This window comes from Littorina saxatilis, linkage group LG6, assembly GCF_037325665.1.
Source record: "Littorina saxatilis isolate snail1 linkage group LG6, US_GU_Lsax_2.0, whole genome shotgun sequence".
Classification (NCBI taxonomy): Eukaryota; Metazoa; Mollusca; class Gastropoda; order Littorinimorpha; family Littorinidae; genus Littorina; species Littorina saxatilis.
The window spans coordinates 7,591,206-7,613,903 of NC_090250.1; the positions used below are offsets into that span (position 1 = coordinate 7,591,206).

At 40.4% G+C, this 22,698-nt stretch overlaps 1 protein-coding gene and 1 long non-coding RNA gene across 4 annotated transcripts in view; one reads left to right on the forward strand and one right to left on the reverse strand.

Moving 5' to 3' along the window:
• Positions 1-1,470: 1,470 nt before the first annotated feature.
• Positions 1,471-7,354, reverse strand: LOC138968400 (uncharacterized). The gene is made up of 6 exons (XR_011456165.1): positions 6,464-7,354; positions 6,116-6,157; positions 5,517-5,595; positions 4,577-4,702; positions 3,910-3,956; positions 1,471-3,027 (listed from the first exon to the last, which is right to left on the reverse strand). It is a non-coding gene; the product is annotated as an uncharacterized lncRNA (long non-coding RNA).
• Positions 7,355-11,213: 3,859 nt separating this feature from the next.
• LOC138968401 (histone acetyltransferase p300-like) overlaps positions 11,214-22,698 on the forward strand; it is a 19,350-nt gene continuing 7,865 nt past the window's right edge. Inside the window, exons 1-7 of one of the 3 annotated variants that reach the window (XM_070340983.1) lie at positions 11,214-11,329; positions 15,743-15,823; positions 17,162-17,220; positions 20,047-20,074; positions 20,237-20,431; positions 20,583-20,693; positions 21,017-21,178. In XM_070340983.1, the coding sequence (XP_070197084.1) occupies positions 11,245-11,329; positions 15,743-15,823; positions 17,162-17,220; positions 20,047-20,074; positions 20,237-20,431; positions 20,583-20,693; positions 21,017-21,178 (721 nt within the window). In that variant the 5' untranslated portion in view covers positions 11,214-11,244. Of the gene's footprint in view, positions 11,330-11,357; positions 11,508-15,742; positions 15,824-17,161; positions 17,221-20,046; positions 20,432-20,582; positions 20,694-21,016; positions 21,179-22,698 lie in introns of those variants that run through there. The other 2 variants (XM_070340981.1, XM_070340982.1) reach the window with 2 other exon arrangements.

The following is a 22,698-nucleotide window of genomic DNA, read 5'->3' on the forward strand; positions in this document are numbered from 1 at the left end:
TATGTCCGTCTGTCTATATGTGCGTATGGGGGGGTGTTTTGTGTGTATGAAGTGTGTGTGAGAGAGTGAGTGAGTGCGTGTGAGTGAGTGTGTATGTGTGTACGTGTGTGACCTGGGGTGTGTGTGTGTGTGTGTGTGTGTGTGTGTGTGTGTGTGTGTGTGTGTGTGTGTGTGTGTGTTCGTGTGTGTGTGTGTTTGAGAGAGAGAAAGAGAGAGAGTAAGAGAGAGGTTTGTCTTTCGCTGGGGTATGCAGTGCCTTGGCGTTGCACATCTACTTAATTTTTATTTTATGCAATTTATATCGCGCACTATTCAAGGCGCAGGGATTTATTTATGCCGTGTGAGATGGATTTTGTTTACACAATACATCACGCATAAACAAGGGAGTCCCCCCGCGAGCTATTCACGACTTTCCGACCTTGACATTGTAGTGGGGGTCAAGTGGGCGTCGGCATCATTGTCCAATCAGAAATTTTGATGCGCTTCCGCTTCCTGTCCCGCCCAGTCTGCGCAAAAGAAATGGCGCAAAACTGTTTGCGCGAAAAAGGTGATGAAAAAAAAGAACACAACCTGGTTTGATAACCAAATGATTGCGACCTTGCATTCTAGCATCATTTAATGTGGAACAACGACACATCTGATAAACAAATAGCCAGTTTGTTACCAACATGAGAAACTAGGGTTTAGAATCGAAGCGGTAAAACCGGACGCTGTTTGTACACGTAAATCCGGAGAAGCTATCGAAGTAGGTGACATGTCGTTTCACTCCGAGTGTGCCAGCACCGGCCCTCTACCCGCCAAACCCCCACTAGGCAGGGAAAGTGATTCGACCTTGCATGACTGCAGGGCAAGTTCGATTTTGCTAGCTAAAATTGCTGCTAGTGCTGCCTTGTCTAGATCTGGAACTTTTTCAATTGGATTTTTTTCTCTATTATACTGGAATAAGTGGGTGCTTTTCTAGATCTAAGCATCGACCGAATTAGATAAAGATGTTCCTTGCATTGCATTCTCCTAAATCTGTTATTCTAACCAGTTTGTTTAAGAATATAATTGTTCGTTTTTTTTGTTGATAAGCTTACACGATTTTTTCTTTTTTAAGTAAGTGGTTTCACACGTACAACATGAGACCCACATGCACTAGACAATGGAAGTTGAGGTCCTCGTTCAATACCACAAATGCCAGTATTATATTTCAGACTCCTTTTGGAGGAATGTGTGGGGTTTGGGTGTTGAACTTGAAGTGGCAGATTGTTTGCACAGGTATGAATGTTCGTACGTTCGAACGTGCACACATGTATGCAGGCATTTGTTTGTCAAGCAGGAACATGCAACATTTTGTTGACCGTATGTGAGTGCGTGTGTAATAAAACCAACGACAAACAATACAAAAAGCTCCAGCTCTGCTTCTTCACCAGTCACAGACGCATTGGCGTTGTTCAGCTTTCTAGAAATATATTAACTCAGTCAGAACCCGCTTCATGAATATTTTATTTCAGGAAAAAGTCAATCGAATCTACACAAAAAAAGGTTATTGCGTTGTTCTGTCTTTGAGACTGTATCACGTAATATTGAGCTACTAGAAGAAACATGCCTGTGGCATAGTTTGACCCAACAGATAGAGAAGTCAACAGAGGTATTCTGCCGTCAGCAGCTTTATTGCTGTTTTGAATTTGATCTTGCATAATTTTATTACATAATTTTGCAACACGCAAAGAAATCGTAATTGAATATTTTACGCAAAATTGAATAATTCGCAAACATGTTTGTATGAAGAAATATTATTTTAAGAAAATATGAGTGTGAGCCACTGAGGATGGACGTATTTTGAGTGAAGTAGCAGAAATTCTTTTTAAGTTCTTTAGCTACATGCACACGTTCTGTTAATTACGTTCTTAGCAGGGAGATCCAGATTAATAATACTGCTGTGACAGGTTGTGGTTTCCATACACACTTTGAATACAGGAAAACAAAAACAAAAACACAGTTAAAAAAAATGTGCACATAGAATTAAATCATTAAAGTGTAAAGAATAAAAGCAACATATGTGTACAAAAACAAATCTCGTGGTTCTCTTGTCAAACCCACTGTAGTAAGCACAGAATAGGAGAAAAGATTTTGGAGAAGGTGGCTTTACCTACTGAAGTAAATGATCAAGAGGATTCTAAGCATCCAGTGCTAAAGCTCTCAAATCACAAGACATACACACTTGTTGTGGCTATCCGAACTGTTGATTTAAAAAAAACATACCTACAAATTGAAAACATCTATTACGAAATTATATATATTGTATGGATCTGTCTTTGTAAAATATACTGTACAGAAAATTTTAAATAATCTGCACAAATCTCGTGGTTCTCTTGTCAAGTAAAAAAAACCCAAAAACCCTGTGTTTTGTCTTGTAAATTATACTTTACTAAATGTGTACAGTATTCTAAGAAAAAAAAATTCTTCCTTTTTATCATATCAATTGCCTCCCTTGAATTTTTTTTTGTAAAATAATTCTGAGAAAAAAAGCTTTCTATTTAAAAGCAGTGCAATCAAGAAAATGGGTACAACCTGTGTGTATACCTTTATTCCTTATTCTTTTTATTTAATTGAGGATGTCACTACGCAGTTTTACTGATTTAAAAAAAAAATTCGCTTCAAATTATCTCCCTTGAACAAACACTTCTTTTTACAATTAAATTTTGTTTACACGAAGAGGTAGTTTTAAGGGTGTATACAAGAAAACAATATTGCAACCTTAGATGTATTAACATTTGGACTATCAAAATTCAAACTATAAATGATAAATCAAAATAAAACAGATTTTGGGGCTGTACACAAGCTAATAGGATTAAACACGAAAGTCGTACCCAAGAATCGTCAAATACTTTTGCTAACAACTATACTTTAAACATAAGAAAATATGATCTGCATCTCTTGTTATGAAGATGATGGCACTGGTCCACCGACTGAAGTGCATGCCATATATATGCTTTACTGTGCGCTCTCCCTCTCAATGGTCTTTCTCTGGCTGACTCGATTCTGAGGAGATAAAAGAAAACACATTCAGTACAAGCTGTAAAAAATAACAACAAAACTAGTATTACTTAAAGTAGCTGCTGGTTTCTGAGTATTTGATTGAAGGCCCAATCCGACTTGTAAGAAGTTTGCCCGACTGTCGCAGATTTGGTCAGGTAATTGCATGGAGTAAAATCATGCCTCAATTTGGTAACATACAAACTGCAATATTCTAAGGCTCTGAGTGTGAGAATACATCGGCGCCACTTTTTAAAAACTTTCTTTTTGTGTGTGCGCATGTTTTAGTGCCAAAAATGAAGAGGCCGATTGCTCTCTCTGCAAAACTTGTGTGAAGCTTCAGAGCTCTATCAATGGTTTGAAAGAAAAAACATACTTTTCCATTTTTGACGTTCTTGTTCCCTTCCCTGTGAAATTTACTGTCCGTAGGTTACCGGATTTTGTTAATGTCCGTGAAAACCTCAACTATTCATTGCTGAGTGCCTAGTGATAGCTATCTCCCCCAACGACCTAGCACTGCTGAATCCTGATTCTTCCCATTGTTTGATTCTGTAATGAAATTGTGTAGTTGGTAGTTATGTGAGCTTCTTCTTGGGGTCGTGGGGTGGGGGGGGTGGGGGAGGGTGGGGGGTGGGGGTAGGGGGTGGGGGGGGGGGTGGGGGGGGGGGGGGGTGGGGGGTGGGGGGTTGTTATTAAACCATCAGATTACAAAGTAAGACTTCATTGTAATGTGCAGATATTTGTTCAGGTGCCCACGATTTTCTATGTGAAAACATGTTGCTAACTAACATGAACCCAACCATAGCAACATGTTTTCAAATTCTCATCAGGCAATCACGGCTGACACAACACAGAACAGGTGGGAGAGACATAATTCAATTTACTCACCTTCTTTGCATTGTGAGACTGGCCATATGAATCTGCTGAAGTAGTTCCTGCACATATTTAATCAAATATGTATCTTAATAACGTGTTAATATCGCTTGTTCTAGCAAATCAGACTTGACAGTTTTCTGAAGGCTTGCACAATTTAAGAGCTTGCCTGTCCCCAATCATTACAATACGAAACAACATCTAGTATGCAAGTATTTTCAGGGTATGAAGGTTTTAATATAATGTCGGTTCTTCTGGGGGCATGGAGAAACACCTTACACAAAGTAGAACATACACAACAAATTTCAAACAATTGAGGTCACACCATAGTTTTACTCACAAACAAACAACAGCAATACAACAAACAGTCTGCTAACGCCTACATGTTGTCTATACTAGGTATAAAGAAACAAAGAAGCACATGAAGACGGGCTTTGTCAAGTAGACCATTATAGCGAATGAGCAACAGCTGATGATCCAAACCACCAAATTGACATGATTTCCCCTTATTCAGTTTGTGATTGTAGTCATATTGACGATGCATGACTTCAATTTTTCAAAGTAAGTCTCTTGGTGCGTTTACGGATACATTCATTGTCACAATTACGACATGCTAATGTCTAACCTGGGTAAACTTCAATTCATGACTTTTTTCAAACTGGCATAGAAACTATGAGCATACCAGAATTATTTTCCTGTTAGACTGTCTTCTTCTTTTTCTTCTTCTGCGTTCGATATTCAATTCATGGCTGTCATATCGTCAGGTCAGTCAGTGGCTGCCATGAAGTCTGCAGTCTTCAGTGTCGGACTGTCAAATGATATTGTAAATAACATAATTTTTGGGTAAAAAATCAAAAGGTATGAGAAATAATCCTTACTTTTTTTGTAATAACCCTCACCACCAATTGTTTTATTTCATTTCCATTTTAACAGATTTAGCACCTCTCCGAAAGCCAGAAATACACTTTAAATCCCCCCCCCCCCCCCTCGGCCCCCCCCTTCATAAACTAATTAAATAACTAATTAAGGAAAAAAATCCTTACATCATAAAAAATCAGAACCACCAAAACCACCCCCCACCCATCCAATAAAACCTGAATACAAAAACACTTCAAAATAAAAAATGAAAACATTTAATTCCACTTACAAAATATAAAAGTTGTTATGCTTTATTTTCATTATCTGTTTACAAACACATAAATTGCTGTGCAAATTTTTTTAAAAACATCAATGCCTGAGACACCAGTAACCTGTTTATAGTGTTGACCTTGTAGCTTTTCAGTTTAAGAGGCTGTTCTGGAATCGGCACTAAAGTCAAAAATAACCATGAATACCGTGGGAAAAATATTACATCACCAAGACCGAAAAAATAACACCAACCGACACTCCTCACCCTTATTTCATCCACTATGCCAACCCAAAGACTGGAAAATAATAATCAAATACAGAATGAACAAAAATGCTTGATTTCATTTCTTCAATGATAAGTTGAAAATCTTCATTCTTCATAATAATGTTATTGGCATAATGTGTAATTGCCACAATTTACAGAGTTTAATGAAAAAATTATGCGATAAAAATCAAAGTGAAAACATTTGTTTATAAACTGATACCTTATTTACCTTGTGGCTTGTGTGCCCCATGTTTAGGAGCGGCTCAAACGTCCTCTGCTCCTCAGTCTGCAAGAAATTAAGCGATGGCCTGAAGGAGAATGGAAAAAAATCCTTTGTCAGCACCATGTGTATGTGTGTGGGTGGGTGTGTTAGATAAATAGGCGGGGGGGGGAGGTGCAATAGCTACCATGCCTAATGCAGTCTGCATAACAAGTGCAACACTTCTACAGAGCTTTTATGATACAAAGCTTCAAATAAGAAACACATTACAATCAAATGAAAGCTGAGCCTGTCATTGCAAAATAAGGAATATACAACAATCCAGTGGCATGTAAAATATTGTTCCTTCAGAAAGATGGCTCTGACAGCAGAAACAATTTAACTTGAAGTTTGAGCCCAAAATTATTTCTCTACATTAGTGAACGTACTTGCAGTAATACCCCTCACACATGAACTATTCACAGACTGAATAACAGTGTGTTCCCAATGTTGCTTCCGTGTATCGGTTAGATCCATCTCGGTTAGATCCATCTGCAGAGTACGGATTGTCATCCGTTTAATATTAAAAAGGAAAAACAATCAGAACTTGTCATCAGTGATCAACCTACCTTGCAAGAGTGGGGTGAAACACTCACTTCCTGCCAACATGTCTGCAAAAAAAAAGAGGAAACAATACCAATGGAAGCTTAAAATGGTTCTTTTGTTCAATATGTGTACACGTGCTTCATTTCTGGGGTGAAAGTGTAAAATATATCGATGGATTGATAGAACAATATTGCCTCAAGTTCACCGCACCAAAAAATACTTATCAATCAACATTGTCATCACTCGATCAGCTATTCCATCTCTTTCATAAGTGTGTGTGTGATGGTGTGAGCGTGTTTGTGTACGTGTGTGTGTGTGTGTGTGTGTGTGTGTGTGTGTTTGTGAACAAGCGTTGAAAAACGTATGTTTACCTTGCTCTAGATCTACCCACTTTCGTAGGCGGAGACTTCTCTGCCGTGACAGCGGCTTCGTTTCCCTGGCAGAATTCAACATCTTGTACAGATCTGCCGGTGATTTTCTTTTCCTCCGCTTCGTGAGTCACTTGATCCACAGATTTAACGAACATTGAATATTCTTTTAGTTCTTGTGACGGAAGTAAAATCAAGGAATTAAGTGGGCATTCCTGAGTCCTCTGCTGGCTTCATGTCCACAAAGTAAATCGCACAAACCTGCAGGGTTTGGGGGGTAGTTTATTACTTTGAAGAAAAACAGCTAGTCGTCGCTGCCCGTTCAACATTCTTCGCGCGACCTTTGTTTTGCAGAGGAAGGCATGTGCAGTTTTTTTCCTGATGAATGTTGCCAGGGTGCACAAACTGAGAAAGCATTCCCGATTTTCCACAATTTTCTACTTCTGTACAGTCTTTTGCACAACATGATTTATAACTGCCGGTGTACGTCTAATTCATGATGCCAACCTGACAGCTGGGTCAAAAGTTACGTTCGAGAAAATACTCGTTGAACTAAGTTCCAAACGAATGTCAAGGCCAGTTCTTGACTGGGTTTGAACTGAAGTTGGGCTCCGAATGGAAATAAACACTTCCTCCAGCTGCGCGACCCATTGATAACAACAGTTGGAACTGGTAGGAAGATGAACAGGTCTTGCGAACTGGCTACACACTGTTACGGTTCAAGTTTAAGTTCACTGAAAGTAAACACTCAACTGAGGTTGCAGGTAATGGCGGACTTGACTTCCTTCATAACCAAATATCACTCTTCTGACAAAAACACGCAAATGCTATGTTAAACCGGAAAATACGTAAACCGGAAAAGGAAGCGCATCAAAATCAAAATGGCAGCCCCCACTAATCGGAAAGGTCACGGAAAAAAGTCGTGAATATATCGAGGAGGCTGTCCGACGACAAAAGTGGTCGGACAGAGAGCTATCAAACTTCGGGGCGCTTGTCGTAGGACATGCAGTCGTACTGTCTTGCATACGCACCCTGGTCGCGAGAGGTTGCCGCCAAACGAGCGTGCCTTCCAGTGCAGGGACGTAGCACACCTAATAAAAGTGGTAGGGCGGAAAAAAAATGGAAGACAAAATGCTGAGACATTTAAGGAAATATGGGGCTTACACTACCGCCCCCCCCCCGCCCTTCCCGTCCCCTTGTAATGGTCTAAAAAAGAAAGAAAACATGATGCGATTTCGTGCCTTCTGAGCTCAGTTCCATCTAATCATCTTTCCATCCTCCACCAAACAACGGGCTGGTGAATGTATCAGTGATTATCAATCGACTTACATTTATATCTAAATTCCGATACGTTGAATGTGATGAGCACTTACTTCAAATGACTTTCGTCTTCATTATTGTCTAGTGTGTTAAAAAGCAAGGATTGACAAACTGGTTTACTTCTAAACAAGCAATTTATTGATCCGTCCAGCCATCAACATTGGCAGCCTGAGTGATGACTGAAAAATAGAGGGATTTGTCAGAATATTTTTAGCGCGTTTTCGATCCATCACAACCAGGATGCACACTTGTGTCCATTGTATGATTGTTCAATTCTCTCTCTACATGTTGTTTCATGTGACACTGTTAACCCCACAAGTTACTGTGTTACTCAATTGTTATGGCGTACTTACGGTTGACACACAATCACTCACCCCTCAGTCTGACCCCAGCTTCACACACAGAATATACAAAACATTTCTTACCTCCATTGTTTCTCATGGGAGCAGACGGACGAAGAAGCAATTTTCACTAAATTGGCGCCAATACTTTTATGGCCTGACGGAACTCGTCACGTGTGACGTTCTCGTCAAAATAAGACGTCATCCTATTCCAGCAGTTGACCAAGACTAACACACACCAAAAAAAAACCAAAAAAACCGACCTTATGCCATCGCGTGAATACTACGTGGGGTGTTCTGTTGGTAGATCTCTCTCTCTCTCTCTCTCTCTCTCTCTCTCTCTCTCTCTCTCTCTCTCTCTCTCTCTCTCTCTCTCTCTCTCTCTCTCTCTCTCTCTCTCTCTCTCTCTTCTCTCTCTCTCTCTCTCTCTCTCTCTCTCTCTCTCTCTCTCTCTTTTTTTTTTTTTACGGAAAAAGTGGTCGGGCGGTCGCCCTACATGCCCTACCGGGTGCTACGTCCCTGCAGTGGGTAACCAGTAGAGCGAGCCATCTGACGTTACGTCAGTCTTCCCGCAGTCCGTGCGTGTAAAGCTGGTGTTGTCCATTGTTACTTACTTTACTTATGCCCTTTGCCCCCAGCGGAGCATAGGCAATTGACGACTGATTCGTCGTCAATGCTTCTGTAACAGTTGTGGGTTTTTTCTAGGCAGGGGTGTTAGCCCTCCGCAAACCTCTGAACGAGGTGGTCCAAATTTGTCTGACCTCAGTCTATCCTTCGACCTGTCCAGCATGGGTGGTCGACCCTACCAGGAGCTTAAAGCTCCAGCTGGCATAGCTCTCCGGGTTACTGAGGCACGCAAGCCATCACACCACGACAAGGAATGGACCATGTGATGGGTTGCCCATCGTGCACTGGTCAACGAAAAACAATACATTTCCAACTACTGGCTGGGAAAGAGAAGATGTTTACCAATAACTCTGTCAAGTTTGTTATGGCTTGTGCCGAAGAGTTGCTGTTATTGTTAACAAATGTTTTACAAATGACGGAGCGCGCCCCGCGATTTGTAAAATGTTTTACAAATCACGTAAATGCGCCCGATATTTTCTTGTCATCTCCAAAGTCAAGGGATCTATACGATTTTTTCATTTTTTTTCATTACTTTATTGTCCCATCGCTGGGAAATTCGGGTCGTTTCCTCACAGTGGAAAGCTAGCAGCAACAGAGTCGCGCTACCCCAAAGTCAAGGGATCTATTAGATTTTTTTTTATGACTTTATTGTCCCATCGCTGGAGGAAAAAAATGTATGCTAAAAATCGTAATATTTTATCTATCGGGCCCAAACCACCGCCCACAACCCAGCATAGTGGCTCTAAACAACAAATATTAATAATAATTAAAGGCATGTATTACTTTGTGGAATGCGATATTTTTACATTTTTACATTTTTACCGCAATCGCGGTTTTAGGTTCGATGTAATTTGTAAAATGTTTTTACATGTGTACAAATCACGGGTTCACAGTTGCTTTCCCTTGTAACTTTGTTTCCACGGAAACACTGAGGCATATGCCTACAATGTCACGCTAAGCTTGCCGCCTCAGTGTTTCCCGGCGACTGACTATACAAAAAAAACAAAAAAAACAACAATGGGAAGCAACCCTTCCAAAACCCATAAAAACCCGACAGACTTATTTCCAGAATTCGTTTATTACCAGGATAGACTTTTAAAAAAACAACGAGAGAGAAAACAATCCCTTCTTATGAGACATAAGCGTGGTGGTAACAGTGAATCATGAACAGCAATGACAAATCCCACGGTAAAACCCCATTCACGCCCCAGAAACTGAAAGCGCATGCGCAAAGACAGTGGCCAAATGGGTGTGAAATCGATTACCAGGAAATGTACCGCCCGCATAGGGAGAATTCTGCTCTCTCTCAGTAGAATGCGATGCAAAATGACATAAGTCATGTTGGCCTATAATGATCCTTGTGTGTTGACATGATCAATGTTTAGTCTTGAAAAAGCAGATGCATTGTATAACACACCAAACCAACAGATTTTAAAAATATCTTTTGATAACTTTGGGCTCGACCAACACTGATGAACGGCACATCAACCAAAACGAACCAATTTGACGTAATTTTTAACGTTTCAGATCTTACATTTACAACAACAAATATACAACAATAAAAATGTTCCGATAGAACTTCTCACTGGTAACTATCGATTGTAATGATTTTTACTCAGCCTTTATTGATTCCACTCACACAGTCTCTCTGGACTGCAGAGACAACATTACTTCCCCTTGCTGAGTGTAGGCTCTTGTCACTGACTCCAGGCTCTTGAAACGTAATATGCAAGTATGTAGGCTTTCGATGTGATTGGTTGTTGCAAAATGTTGATTCAAAAGAAAGATCAGTTCAGCCTGTTGTAACAAACTTACATCTACTTTGGACAAATTCATTGTGTTCAAACTAGAAACAACAGTTGCATGAGCTGATTGTCAGAGAATTGTTGCACAGGACCTTGACCCCCCCCCCCCCCCACACACACACACACACACACACACACACACATACAGCATATTTAAGACTTCCTCTTTTTAAGACCTTGGTTTTTTTTATATACATTATTCATAACCTGTGCAAAGGGTTTGCTTTTTGTGACAATCGAAGGGTTGCCATTTCTAGAACGAGGTAGCTCGTTTCCGGTAATGCGGCGCTTTGTTGGAAATCAAGTGAGGTTTCGGGAATTTCCGATTATTCCAACTCTGCCAAGGATTCTTACTTTGAGTTGAACAGTGAGTGAAGATCAGTCGATCAGTGTTATCACCGCCGAAGTTATCAAAAGGGTGTTGTTGTTGTTTTTAAATTCGTTTGGTGCGTTATATGAATGCATCTGCTTTTTCGAGAGTAGGCGTTGATCATTTTAACAAAGAAGGATCGTTTTAGGCCAACATGACTTGTATCATTTTACATCGCATTCTGAGAAAGAGCAGAATTCTCACTATGCGCGCGATACATTTCTTGAATCGAGTAGCGCAAAGTTGGAGTTCTTACAATGGCGGCCATTGTTGGAATTCCAACAAAGCGCGGGTCATTTCCCGAACAGCGCCGATGACGAGATGAGTCTCAACACTCGTTCATACACTGGGTGTGACGATGAGCTTCACACAGGGCTAGTACGGGAGACTGCTGCCCGCCTTGAAGGTAAGCTAACGCGGCATTGTTCACAAACTCAGTCTACAGTAGGTGGACGAGCGAATGTGTGACTGAGAGAGAGACAGACACTGTATGATATACTGAATTTGTGTCACTGACCGAGTCAGTCGCACGGAAGTGTCGGAAAGATACAGCGTCTGTATTGCTGTATCGGCGACCATTAACAGTGAGTAATTAGGTTTTTGCAACTACTTTGTTTAGTGTTCGTAATACTATATATCGTACACTATACGTTTATAAACAGTAACTCTTACTTTCTCCCACAGACTATAGATAATTTATTCTTCGCGTCTACGTCAGTTCTATGCTTATGTTCTGCGCGAGGTTAGAATCCGGTACCATTCTAGAATGGACCGGGTCCAGGTTGGAATTCCAACCCTGCGCAAGTACAGAGGTGCCATTCTAGAATGGTACATGCGTGAAGCATCGCGAGAGTGAATAAAGGGGGCCGTAATGTTTGTAGGTAAGACAGAGTTGTCTTCCCTTGAATTATCTCCACCTGCACCTTCCCTTTGATAAAATGGGGCTGATTTGTCTACCCCTGAAAAAAATCCTTTGGCGATCTTGCGATGTCATGTCATGTCAAGAAAGTTGACACTCCTGAGTACGCAATAAACAAAGGCAGACCATAGCAAGGGGGACTACCAGGGCGGTAATGTTTGCAGGGCAGTTGTTTTTGTGATGAGAGCCGGTTGCGGCCGCTTGCAATGTCAGCGCTGTCTCCCTCTCGGAAAAGTCCGGTTTTTTGACAATTTTTTTGACAGACAGACAGACAGACGGTCAGACCGACTAACCGACAGACAGACCAACAGAAGGACAGAGTGAGTTATAGAGCTGTTGTCACAGGTTTAAAAAAAAGTTGAAATCAACAACAACTTTTGTCTGGTTTTATAATATTATGGGAAAACATTGAAAGCAATTCATAGTAGTAGTACTACCACAACAAATACTCTCGAAGGGGAATTCCATGCCTAAAAGTTTGACCGTTTTTATTTAATCTATCAGAATCCCTACCTTCCAAACTGTGATATGCCCACGTTTCAAACTCCTACAACCCTGCATTACTACTACACAAAAGAACAAAGTTCCAAGAATTATATCCTGGTGCACATTTATTTGTAGAGGAAGTACCAATCATTCAAGAGAGTTCACTTGATTTACAAATGGATTGGAGGTCTGTCATTTCCAAGCAACTGAATTGTAGCTTAAAATCAGTGAATACCCTTTATTTCTGACCAAGCCTCATTGCAATGACAGTCAATTAATTTTTCTCTCCAAAATCACAACATTATACCATGTCATACTTTCAAATAACCTCTAATTGCCCTTGAAAAAAATACAGGCTCCTGACGTTCTCAGTGCCCAGTGACGGCAGAGATTGACGAATTGCAATTCAACCGTGTAGCAAGATGACACCACTTGAGCCAGAGGTCAACTAATGATTAGTAATGACATTCCAATTCACAGCATCTTGATTGACAAGCTTGATTTTCCGTAATAACTGTGGAAAGTCAGAATTTTCAAAAATTTTCCCTGAAAAGCATAAATACTCGAAGCTCAGCGTTCACAAATGAATCAAATGAAAGAATGAAATCGATGATTAGATGCCACAAGACCTTATGTCGAAATACAAACGCCAGTTATGGGATGATATGTCATTTTGGAGAAAACAGAGACGATTTTCTACAGAAACTAGCCTCGCCTTTGCCGATTTTCGTGGGGCCCACCGCAGCCAATTGCTTTCGTTGTGGTCGGCGCTCATAACGAGGGGTTTGCTATGGCTGCGAGTATTGTGGTCAAAGCAGCACCGTTCTTAAGAGGCGCATGCCTGATAGAACGTTAAAGCTAGTTTAAAAAAATAAAAAATAAAAAAAAAATAAAAAAAGCCTTTCCCTCGCTCAAACTATATAGTCATATTATATATCGATACAAAGCTAAAGACTTTATCTTCACAATTCAGAAGACCAACTTCATGTATATGAATAAGATTAAAAGTTACAAGCGAGATCGGCAAAACACTGTCAGTCCGGAAATTTCCGTTCGTAGCGATCAGTGCTGAGTGTCTCTCAAAATCGTAATCACTTTCAGAACATCACAATCCCAATTCACGATGTCTTTGAGTAAAGTGTAAAAAAACCGAAAAAAAAACCCAACCAAACACACAAAAAACAAAAACAAACAGAAAATCCACATTTGTGGCTTTGGCTGTGTGATAGTCTAACTGAAATGACTATTACAACTTGGACCCAAATTCCAACCTTGCGCACGGCCGATTCTAGAATGGACCAGCAACAAGGGTACCATTCTAGAATGGCACCCCTGTACTTGCGCAGGGTTAGAATTCCAACTTGGACCCGGTCCATTCTAGAATGGAACCGGATTCTAACTTCGCGCAGAACACTTACATTCTAAGAAAACGGGAATTCCCGAAAGCGCTCTTAAAAACATGATTTACGATTATTCCTTGAAATTATTTTTGAAATTGTGTTGCAGTCAGGAAAGATGTAGAGGTTACATGCCGAGTCTCAGTGATTATCAAAAATAATGGTCGAAGTTAGCGGATCATGAAAAATGCGAGCTTCAGCGAGCTTTTTCATGACCGCGAACTGAGACCATTATTTTTAATAATCACTGAGACGAGGTATGTAACCTCTTTATTCCTCCTTTCTTCAGTTATTCAAAGAAAAGAGGAATTTTTGTGCGAAAGTTTGATCGAATCCAAATCACTCAACCAGTCTACCTGCGCTGGCGATTGAATAATGCGCGGTTGTATAGTTCAGGAAAAATCAATCAATTCTGTTAACACTTCTTGTCAGTTTCCCTGTTTTGGACTAAAATCAAGTACACAGTTATGTTGTTATTCTGCTGTGCCGGTAAAGGCAGATAGTGTGTGTTCTGGTCATGTTTTGGTATCGCTTAGGAAATGTTCTTTCTTCGAATGGGACAAGCAGACGAACTTTTGCACCCGTGTTCCAACGTTAAAAACTGTATGAAGTTCCGTTTTCTGGGGCAAAATAGTGTATGAAACCGCTGTATGTTCTTTAAATTGATGCGATGTGTGCATTTGGTTGGGTGTGATCTGTTTATAAAATGAAATATTGTCGAAAACTAACCGTCGGATTGCAGTCTCTTGTCCAAGCAACTCAGTTCAGAAAATTTGGAAGGGGAACTACTCTTGTCGTACGCGAGTTACTTTCCTTGGGAGTTTGCGTGCACTCATAAGAGATCTAAAGCGAGTTTCTCTGCACTGATCGTTAGATTTGGATTTAGAAAACAACCAAACTCATAGATTTTATATGGAGATTAATGTGTTCAAGCCTGTAGTTGCCAGTTTAAATGCAGTATGTTTGTATTGTTTGGTCTAGAGATGTATATTTCGTACATTGGAGCGTTCGGAACTTTTCAATCGCTAAAGTAGTTCCCTCAAAGTCTAACTCATCAACATGTGAGCTATCGAGGATTCAGGCCCGTTGTTGGGTAAGTGATTTTGGTTGTTGGGTAAGTTACCGAAAAATAACTAGCCCTACACCTTTACAGAGAGAAAGAAGCAGAGGGGGGAATAAACCAACATCATGGGCAGTAGGATATATATATATATATCAGCCCTATTTATAAGGGAAAGGTTTCTGTTGATGACCCTGATAACTATCGAGGTATGATAACTACATGCTTAGTTGTTTACAATTGTTTACAAGCGTGATAAATAGAAGACTAAATTTGTATATGGAGGAAAATGACTTGTTAGGAAATGAGCAGGCCGGTTTTTGAAAAGGTCACTCCACGCCTGATCACATGTTCGCTTTGCACTGTCTTTTTGATATTTTTTTGCAACATAGGAAGAAGTTAATATATTGTGCATTTATAGATTACCGAAAGGCTTTCGATAGCATTCAACATGGGTTATTATTGCAAATGAATGTGAATGGAAAAGTATTGGACGTGATACGTGACATGTATGCAAAGGCAAAGTCATGCGTAAAATGTGCAGGTGAATTTTCGCCGTTTTTCTTGTCAAATGTTGGTCTTCGTCTATGCGAAAATTTGAGCCATCCTTCCTTCTCTCTGTCCTTATTTATTTATTTGTTGTTGTTGTTGTTGTTGTTGTTGTTGTTGTTGTTGTTGTTGTTGTTGTTGTTGTAAGACATAAGACATAAGATCATTTATTGTCCATACAATTAATTACAATAGATGGAAACGCCTGGTTCATCTGCTCTTAAAACAACCAAAACAACATTTGACAACAACCTTAAAAAACAAAAATAAGAACAATAAAACATACGAAGTAAGAACACCCAAACCGAAGGAGCCGTAAAATGCACAACAGTTCTTGATGTTGTTTTTGTTTTTGTGGTGGTGCATGGTTCTTGTTCTTGTTCTTCTTGTCGTCCTTTCTATTTCCAGAAAACATGGAGGATCACATCACAAATGGGACTCCTGCAAAAAGGTCAAAAAGCGAAGAACCAACCTTCGGCAACGACCCAGGTAAACACAGTCAATCGCTGTTCACAATGGATGTGTCTTTTCCATCAATCAATCAATATGAGGCTTATATCGCGCGTATTCCGTGGGTACAGTTCTAAGCGCAGGGATTTATTTTTTTTATTTTTATTTTTTATTTTATGCAATTTATATCGCGCACATATTCAAGGCGCAGGGATTTATTTATGCCGTGTGAGATGGAATTTTTTTACACAATACATCACGCATTCACATCGGCCAGCAGATCGCAGCCATTTCGGCGCATATCCTACTTTTCACGGCCTATTATTCCAAGTCACACGGGTATTTTGGTGGACATTTTTTTTATCTATGCCTATACAATTTTGCCAGGAAAGACCCTTTTGTCAATCGTGCGATCTTTAACGTGCACACCCTCATCCGAAAGACTAGCATTTGAACCCACCACCTAGGTTAGGATTTTTTTTTATGACGGCTTTCTGGCACCAAAACCTGGGGTTACCAATATCACCTGAAAATTTAACTTGAATACTACATGTATTTCTATTTTCACGTGAACAATGATAATGTTCAGTTCTGGCTCACTTCCAAGCGGATTAGTTGAGCTAAAACTAAAAGTTAAACGTTATCTGGGGAAGAAAATTAGAAATTGTCACTGATAATTGTAATTTTCTCGTAGACATTTTATTGTGTGGTTTTAACGCAAAAACTTTAGGTTACCAATATCACGTGAACATTTCAATTAACACGTGCTCTCAGTGTGTAATTCACAGCGATAATGTTAATGGACAGTGTTAATTACTCAATTTCAGTTTTGTCCTCGGCTTACTAGCACCAAAACAATAATTAAACATAAACACATGATAATTAGACATGAACACTTGATAATTAAACATAACTTGATAATTACAATATTCACGTAAAAATGAATAATTTTCTCTTTTGGCTCACTTACAGATGGAATACTTGAGCCAAAACTGAAAGGTAAACGTTATCTGGGAAGAAAATTTGTAATGTTCACAGAAACAATTGTAATTTGAAAATGTTTATTATGTGGTTTTGGCGCTAGTAAGCCGTCATAGGTTTAAGTCATTGTAAACTGGCATCGCATACAAAATTGCAACAAAAGTCCCCATGGACACAAGTCACTGACTCCGCCACAGCCAAAAGCCAAACCAAGTGCAACAGCTCAACGAAAGCTATACTGTATTTGGATGCGAGACGTCGTGAGACTGGGCGGGGGGGGGGGGGGGGGGGGGGGGGGGGGGGTACCGGGTGGGCGTAAGGCGATTGGTGGATGGATGGATGGATGGATGACTTAAATGACTGTTTGATTGATAGATTTTCTCGATTTCTTTCCAGCATGGCGCCAGGACCTAGGCCTTGTGAACAAGCTGCAGACACCGCGTCAGATACAAAATGTAAGCTATTTAACAATCGCATAAAATTTGTTTACCAGCAAAATAGATGGTTTCAGCAGCAAATAGGAAGGAGTGAGCAGCGAATGTGAAGCAGCAAATTGGATGAATTCAACAGCAGAATAGATGAATTGAACAGCCAAGCAGATTTCTTTAACAGTAAAAACAAGTCGCGTAAGGCGAAAATACAATATTTAGTCAAGTAGCTGTCGAACTCACAGAATGAAACTGAACCCAATGCCATTTTTCAGCAAGACCGTATACTCGCAGCATCGTCAGTCCACCGCTCATGGCAAAGGCAGTGAAATTGACAAGAAGAGCGGGGTAGTAGTTGCGCTAAGAAGGATAGCACGCTTTTCTGTACCTCTCTTTGTTTTAACTTTCTGAGCGTGTTTTTAATCCAAACATATCATATCTATATGTTTTTGCAATCAGGAACCAACAAGGAATAAGATGAAAGTGTTTTTAAATTGATTTCGACAATTTAATTTTGATAATAATTTTTATATATTTAATTTTCAGAGCTTGTTTTTAATCCGAATATAACATATTTATATGTTTTTGGAATCAGAAAATGATGGAGAATAAGATAAACGTAAATTTGGATCGTTTTATAAATTTTTATTTTTTTTTACAATTTTCAGATTTTTAATGACCAAAGTCATTAATTAATTTTTAAGCCACCAAGGTGAAATGCAATACCGAAGTCCGGGCTTCGTCGAAGATTACTTGACCAAAATTTCAACCAATTTGGTTGAAAAATGAGGGCGTGACAGTGCCGCCTCAACTTTCACGAAAAGCCGGATATGACGTCATCAAAGACATTTATCAAAAAAATGAAAAAAACGTTCGGGGATTTCATACCCAGGAACTCTCATGTCAAATTTCATAAAGATCGGTCCAGTAGTTTAGTCTGAATCGCTCTACACACACACACACACACACAGACACACAGACACACGCACATACACCACGACCCTCGTTTCGATTCCCCCTCGATGTTAAAATATTTAGTCAAAACTTGACTAAATATAACAAGTCGCGTAAGGCGAAAATACAACATTTAGTCAAGTAGCTGTCGAACTCACAGAATGAAACTGAACGCAATGCTATTTTTCAGCAAGACCGTATACTCGTAGCATCGTCAGTCCACCGCTCATGGCAAAGGCAGTGAAATTGACAAGAAGAGCGGGGTAGTATTTGCGCTAAGAAGGATAGCACGCTTTTCTGTACCTCTCTTTGTTTTAACTTTCTGAGCGTGTTTTTAATCCAAACATATAATATCTATATGTTTTTGGAATCAAGAACCGACAAGGAATAAGATGAAAGTGTTTTTAAATTGATTTCGACAATTTAATTTTGATAATAATTTTTATATATTTAATTTTCAGAGCTTGTTTTTAATCCAAATATAACATATTTATATGTTTTTGGAATCAGAAAATGATGGAGAATAAGATGAACGTAAATTTGGATCGTTTTATACATTTTTTTTTTTTTTTTACAATTTTCAGATTTTTAATGACCAAAGTCATTAATTAATTTTTAAGCCACCAAGGTGAAATGCAATACCGAAGTCCGGGCTTCGTCGAAGATTACTTGACCAAAATTTCAACCAATTTGGTTGAAAAATGAGGGCGTGACAGTGCCGCCTCAACTTTCACGAAAAGCCGGATATGACGTCATCAAAGACATTTATCAAAAAAATGAAAAAAACGTTCGGGGATTTCATACCCAGGAACTCTCATGTCAAATTTCATAAAGATCGGTCCAGTAGTTTAGTCTGAATCGCTCTACACACACACACACACACACACACACAGACACACGCACATACACCACGACCCTCGTCTCGATTCCCCCCTCGATGTTAAAACATTTAGTCATAACTTGACTAAATGTAAAAATGAAAAATCCAGCAAAATGAGAACAGCAAAAAGGATGAAAAAACAGCAAAACGGACACAAATCAGCAAAATCGTAATAAAAATTCAAGAACAAGTTCATACAGAAAATGGACAAAAACATGAAATCGCATTCACTCTATTTGAAAATACTGACGTATGAGAGCTGGTTTTGCAAGGTCGTAAAGTACATGTCAACCCACAATTGCTAGAAGGCGAACAAAGCTCAGGTGAATAAGACCCAGATACAACTCTGATTACAGTTCATATGTAGTCACGTTTGTTGAATTCATGTAATTTAACAATGTCTTTTGAACAGTGCGAACGCGCACTTTTGTTTGTGTTTGTGTGTATACGTGCGTGCGTTTGTAGGTATAGGTACACAGCTTTGTTGACCGAGCCACATACGTGTTATTTAAAGTTGCAAAGTAGCTGTTACTGAACTACGTGTAGAGGCCTACGTTTGTGTGTGTACTTGTGTGTTTGTGTGCTTGTGATTGTGCGTGCGTCCTTGCGTGTGTGCGTTCGTGTGTAACCGAGTGCACGAAGAGGCAAAGACAGTCAAACAGGGTTTAGATTTTTAGAGCTAACTTGATAGCCTGACAAAAAAAGCCATGGGTACGCAAAGGTACCCAAGAGCATAAAATGAGACAGCAGCAGCCGGACCCTATCACTGATAGAACTCTACAATTGACCGGTGTCCAGCCGACGACGTAGAAGAAACGTCGAGCTACTACAAATTGCTCGCGCTCTTCGCCGGCAGACTACTCTACAGAGCCTGCTGTGAATGGGGACTACTACGTCACCCTGTCACAATAGGTAGGTAGTACACAGCGAACCAGATATGTGTTATTTCTAGTTGCAATTTTGCTGGTCTTGAACTACTACATGTATAGCCTACTTCAATGCCCAGCTACATGTTTCAGCCTGGAGAGCTTTCGCGAGAAGGAACAGGTCAACGACAACCTACAGCTGATCCTGACAAGAGCAAGCTGATTCAGCAGCAGCTGGTGCAGCCTCCCTCAGGAGGCACAAATCAACGACAACCTACAGCTGATCCCGACAAGAGCAAGCTGATTCAGCAGCAGCTGGTGCAGCCTCCCCCAGGAGGCACAGGTCAACGACAACCTACAGCTGATCCCGACAAGAGCAAGCTGATTCAGCAGCAGCTGGTGTTACTTCTGCACGCCCACAAGTGTCAGCGTCGGGAGATGACCAACGGGGAGCAGGCGTGTGGTCTGCCTTACTGTCGCAACATGAAGAATGTTCTCAACCACATGACCACTTGCACCAGAGGAAAATCTTGTGATGGTAATTCTTTGCATATGCTACTGTGTTTTTGTGTGATGAGTTTCAGTGTTCAGTTGTCTCCGTGTCTGTTGTGCATTTTACTGCTCCTTCGGTTTGGCTTGTTCAGTTTGGTTCCTCAGATTAAAAGTAAAACTAAAGTCTTCCCTTTCAGTGGCTCACTGTGTATCGTCAAGGCAGATCATCACCCACTGGAAGAACTGCATCAGAACTGACTGTCCTGTGTGTCTGCCACTCAAGGATGCATCAGATCGCACTAAGACTGGTACGTTGTCTTCTTTTCTGGATGCAATCGGTTCAACGTCTTTGTATGCCTTGATTTTAAGGATGTTCACATGTTTTCATTACTTACAAGAGAGTTTTGCTAGTTTCCTTCCCTTTGCTGAAAAGTCTTCTTGTTGTTATCTTGTCTTACAGAGGGAGACCATGCTTCTTTGAGAATCAGATTTGATTTCAATAGTCTTGATGACGCGAGAAAAGAAAGTGCTCTCTTTCTTCAGTTGATGCTAGTTATCAAATCCCATTACCGAAAAGTGTGATTATCATAACATGGCACGGCTACGATTTGTTTTGTTATTCTTTCTACAGGCCAAGTTATGCCTCAGAATCCTTCCATGCCTGTCGCACCCAACCAGCCATCTAACGTGACAGACGCTACAATGCGGCGAGCTTACGAGTCACTGGGTCTCAAACCTACGAGCGTCAATACCTCCATGATGTCTGGTCCCGCCCCTGGACCCTCTCAACCAGGTCAGTGTTTGGTGCTTGGACACTCTCATCTCAATTGCCGACTGGTTCCATTTTCTGTTGACGTTGAGTTGTGTAGAATCTGTTTTGTAGAGTGGGGTCGTTGCCCACTAACCTTACAAACACCATGGCGTCACGCTCATAAGATAATTGCTTATGTAATTGTTTGGTGTTTTGAGACAAACGCAAAAACATTCTTTGTTTTCTGAACAATCTGCCTATCTCATTTTAGTTCTAAGCTGCAAACTGCCTATCTCGAGCTATGACAGCTGGATAATCGTGAGATAAAGAGCTGACGGCAACATTTTCAATCAGCACAACTGCATAACAACCTACAAAAAGCTTTTGCATACCTTCACATTCTCCGCACAAGTCTTCTTGTATCAAAAAGCAAAAGTGCCTAACTCAAGAAAGAAGATCGGCAGTTTTGCTTACGTTACCGTGGCAATGGTTTCCGATGGTCTGAGCGCCTTTACTCTCTAACATATGACAGGTTCCCTTCCAGTAGCTTCCCCTGTTAGTCTATGGTCTCACTGTAGAAAGGCCTAACACTGAGATAGGTATTTTTCTTACGATGGATGTTCACTTGGTTTGGGGCCTTACATTTGACAATGCAGAGAAGAGAGTATGAAATGCTGATTCCTTTCTCGCATTAAATACTGACACTTCCTCTGTCTCGAAGCCTCAGGAAGCCACTTGGACAATTCCATCTGAATTACAAAGTTGTTTGATTTTCTTTTGATGTTTAGGTTAGATATTTGAGCGCAGTTGTTGTCCACAAACGTGGCAAACTCCCCGGATGTTCACTTGGTATGGACCCGTTGTTTTGTTTCTACACGCAGAGGAGACTGAGTATAAAAAGTTAAAGGGAATATATCTAACAAAACAACTGTCTCAAATCGCCCCAAGAGCTATTAAGTTCTGCTTGGGGTTTGTTATTTTGTGACCACACACCAGGAATACCTTAAAATAAACAGTTGAGCGCTGAGTTACTCAAATTGAAAACGGCTGTGTTTTGAGTGGGCATCCCAGACTGTAATTTTTATTGTGACGCACTTTGCGCGACCCCTAGTTTTCGTCCTACCTTTTGACCCTGAGCATTCCATGCGCTATTCCTAGAGATACAGATTTGAAATTGAGCAGAGAGCTAGAGAGTTCGTGTGGGGGGTTGAATGGATGACAATAGACGGGCGCAGTGGCGTGGTGGTAAGACATCGGCCTCCTAATCGGGAGGTCGGGAGTTCGAATCCCTGTCGCTGCCGCCTGGTGGGTTAAGAGTGGAGATTTTTCCAATCTCCCAGGTGACTTAACCCCCTTCGTGTGTACACGCAAGCACAAGACCAAGTGCGCACGGAAAAGATCCTGTAATCCATGTCAGAGTTCGATGGGTTATAGAAACACGAAAATACTCAGCATGCTTTCTCCCGAAATCGGCGTATGCTGCCAGAATGGCGGGGTCAAAACGGTCATACACGTAAAAATCCACTCGTGCTAAAAACATGAGTCAACGTGGGAGTCTAAGC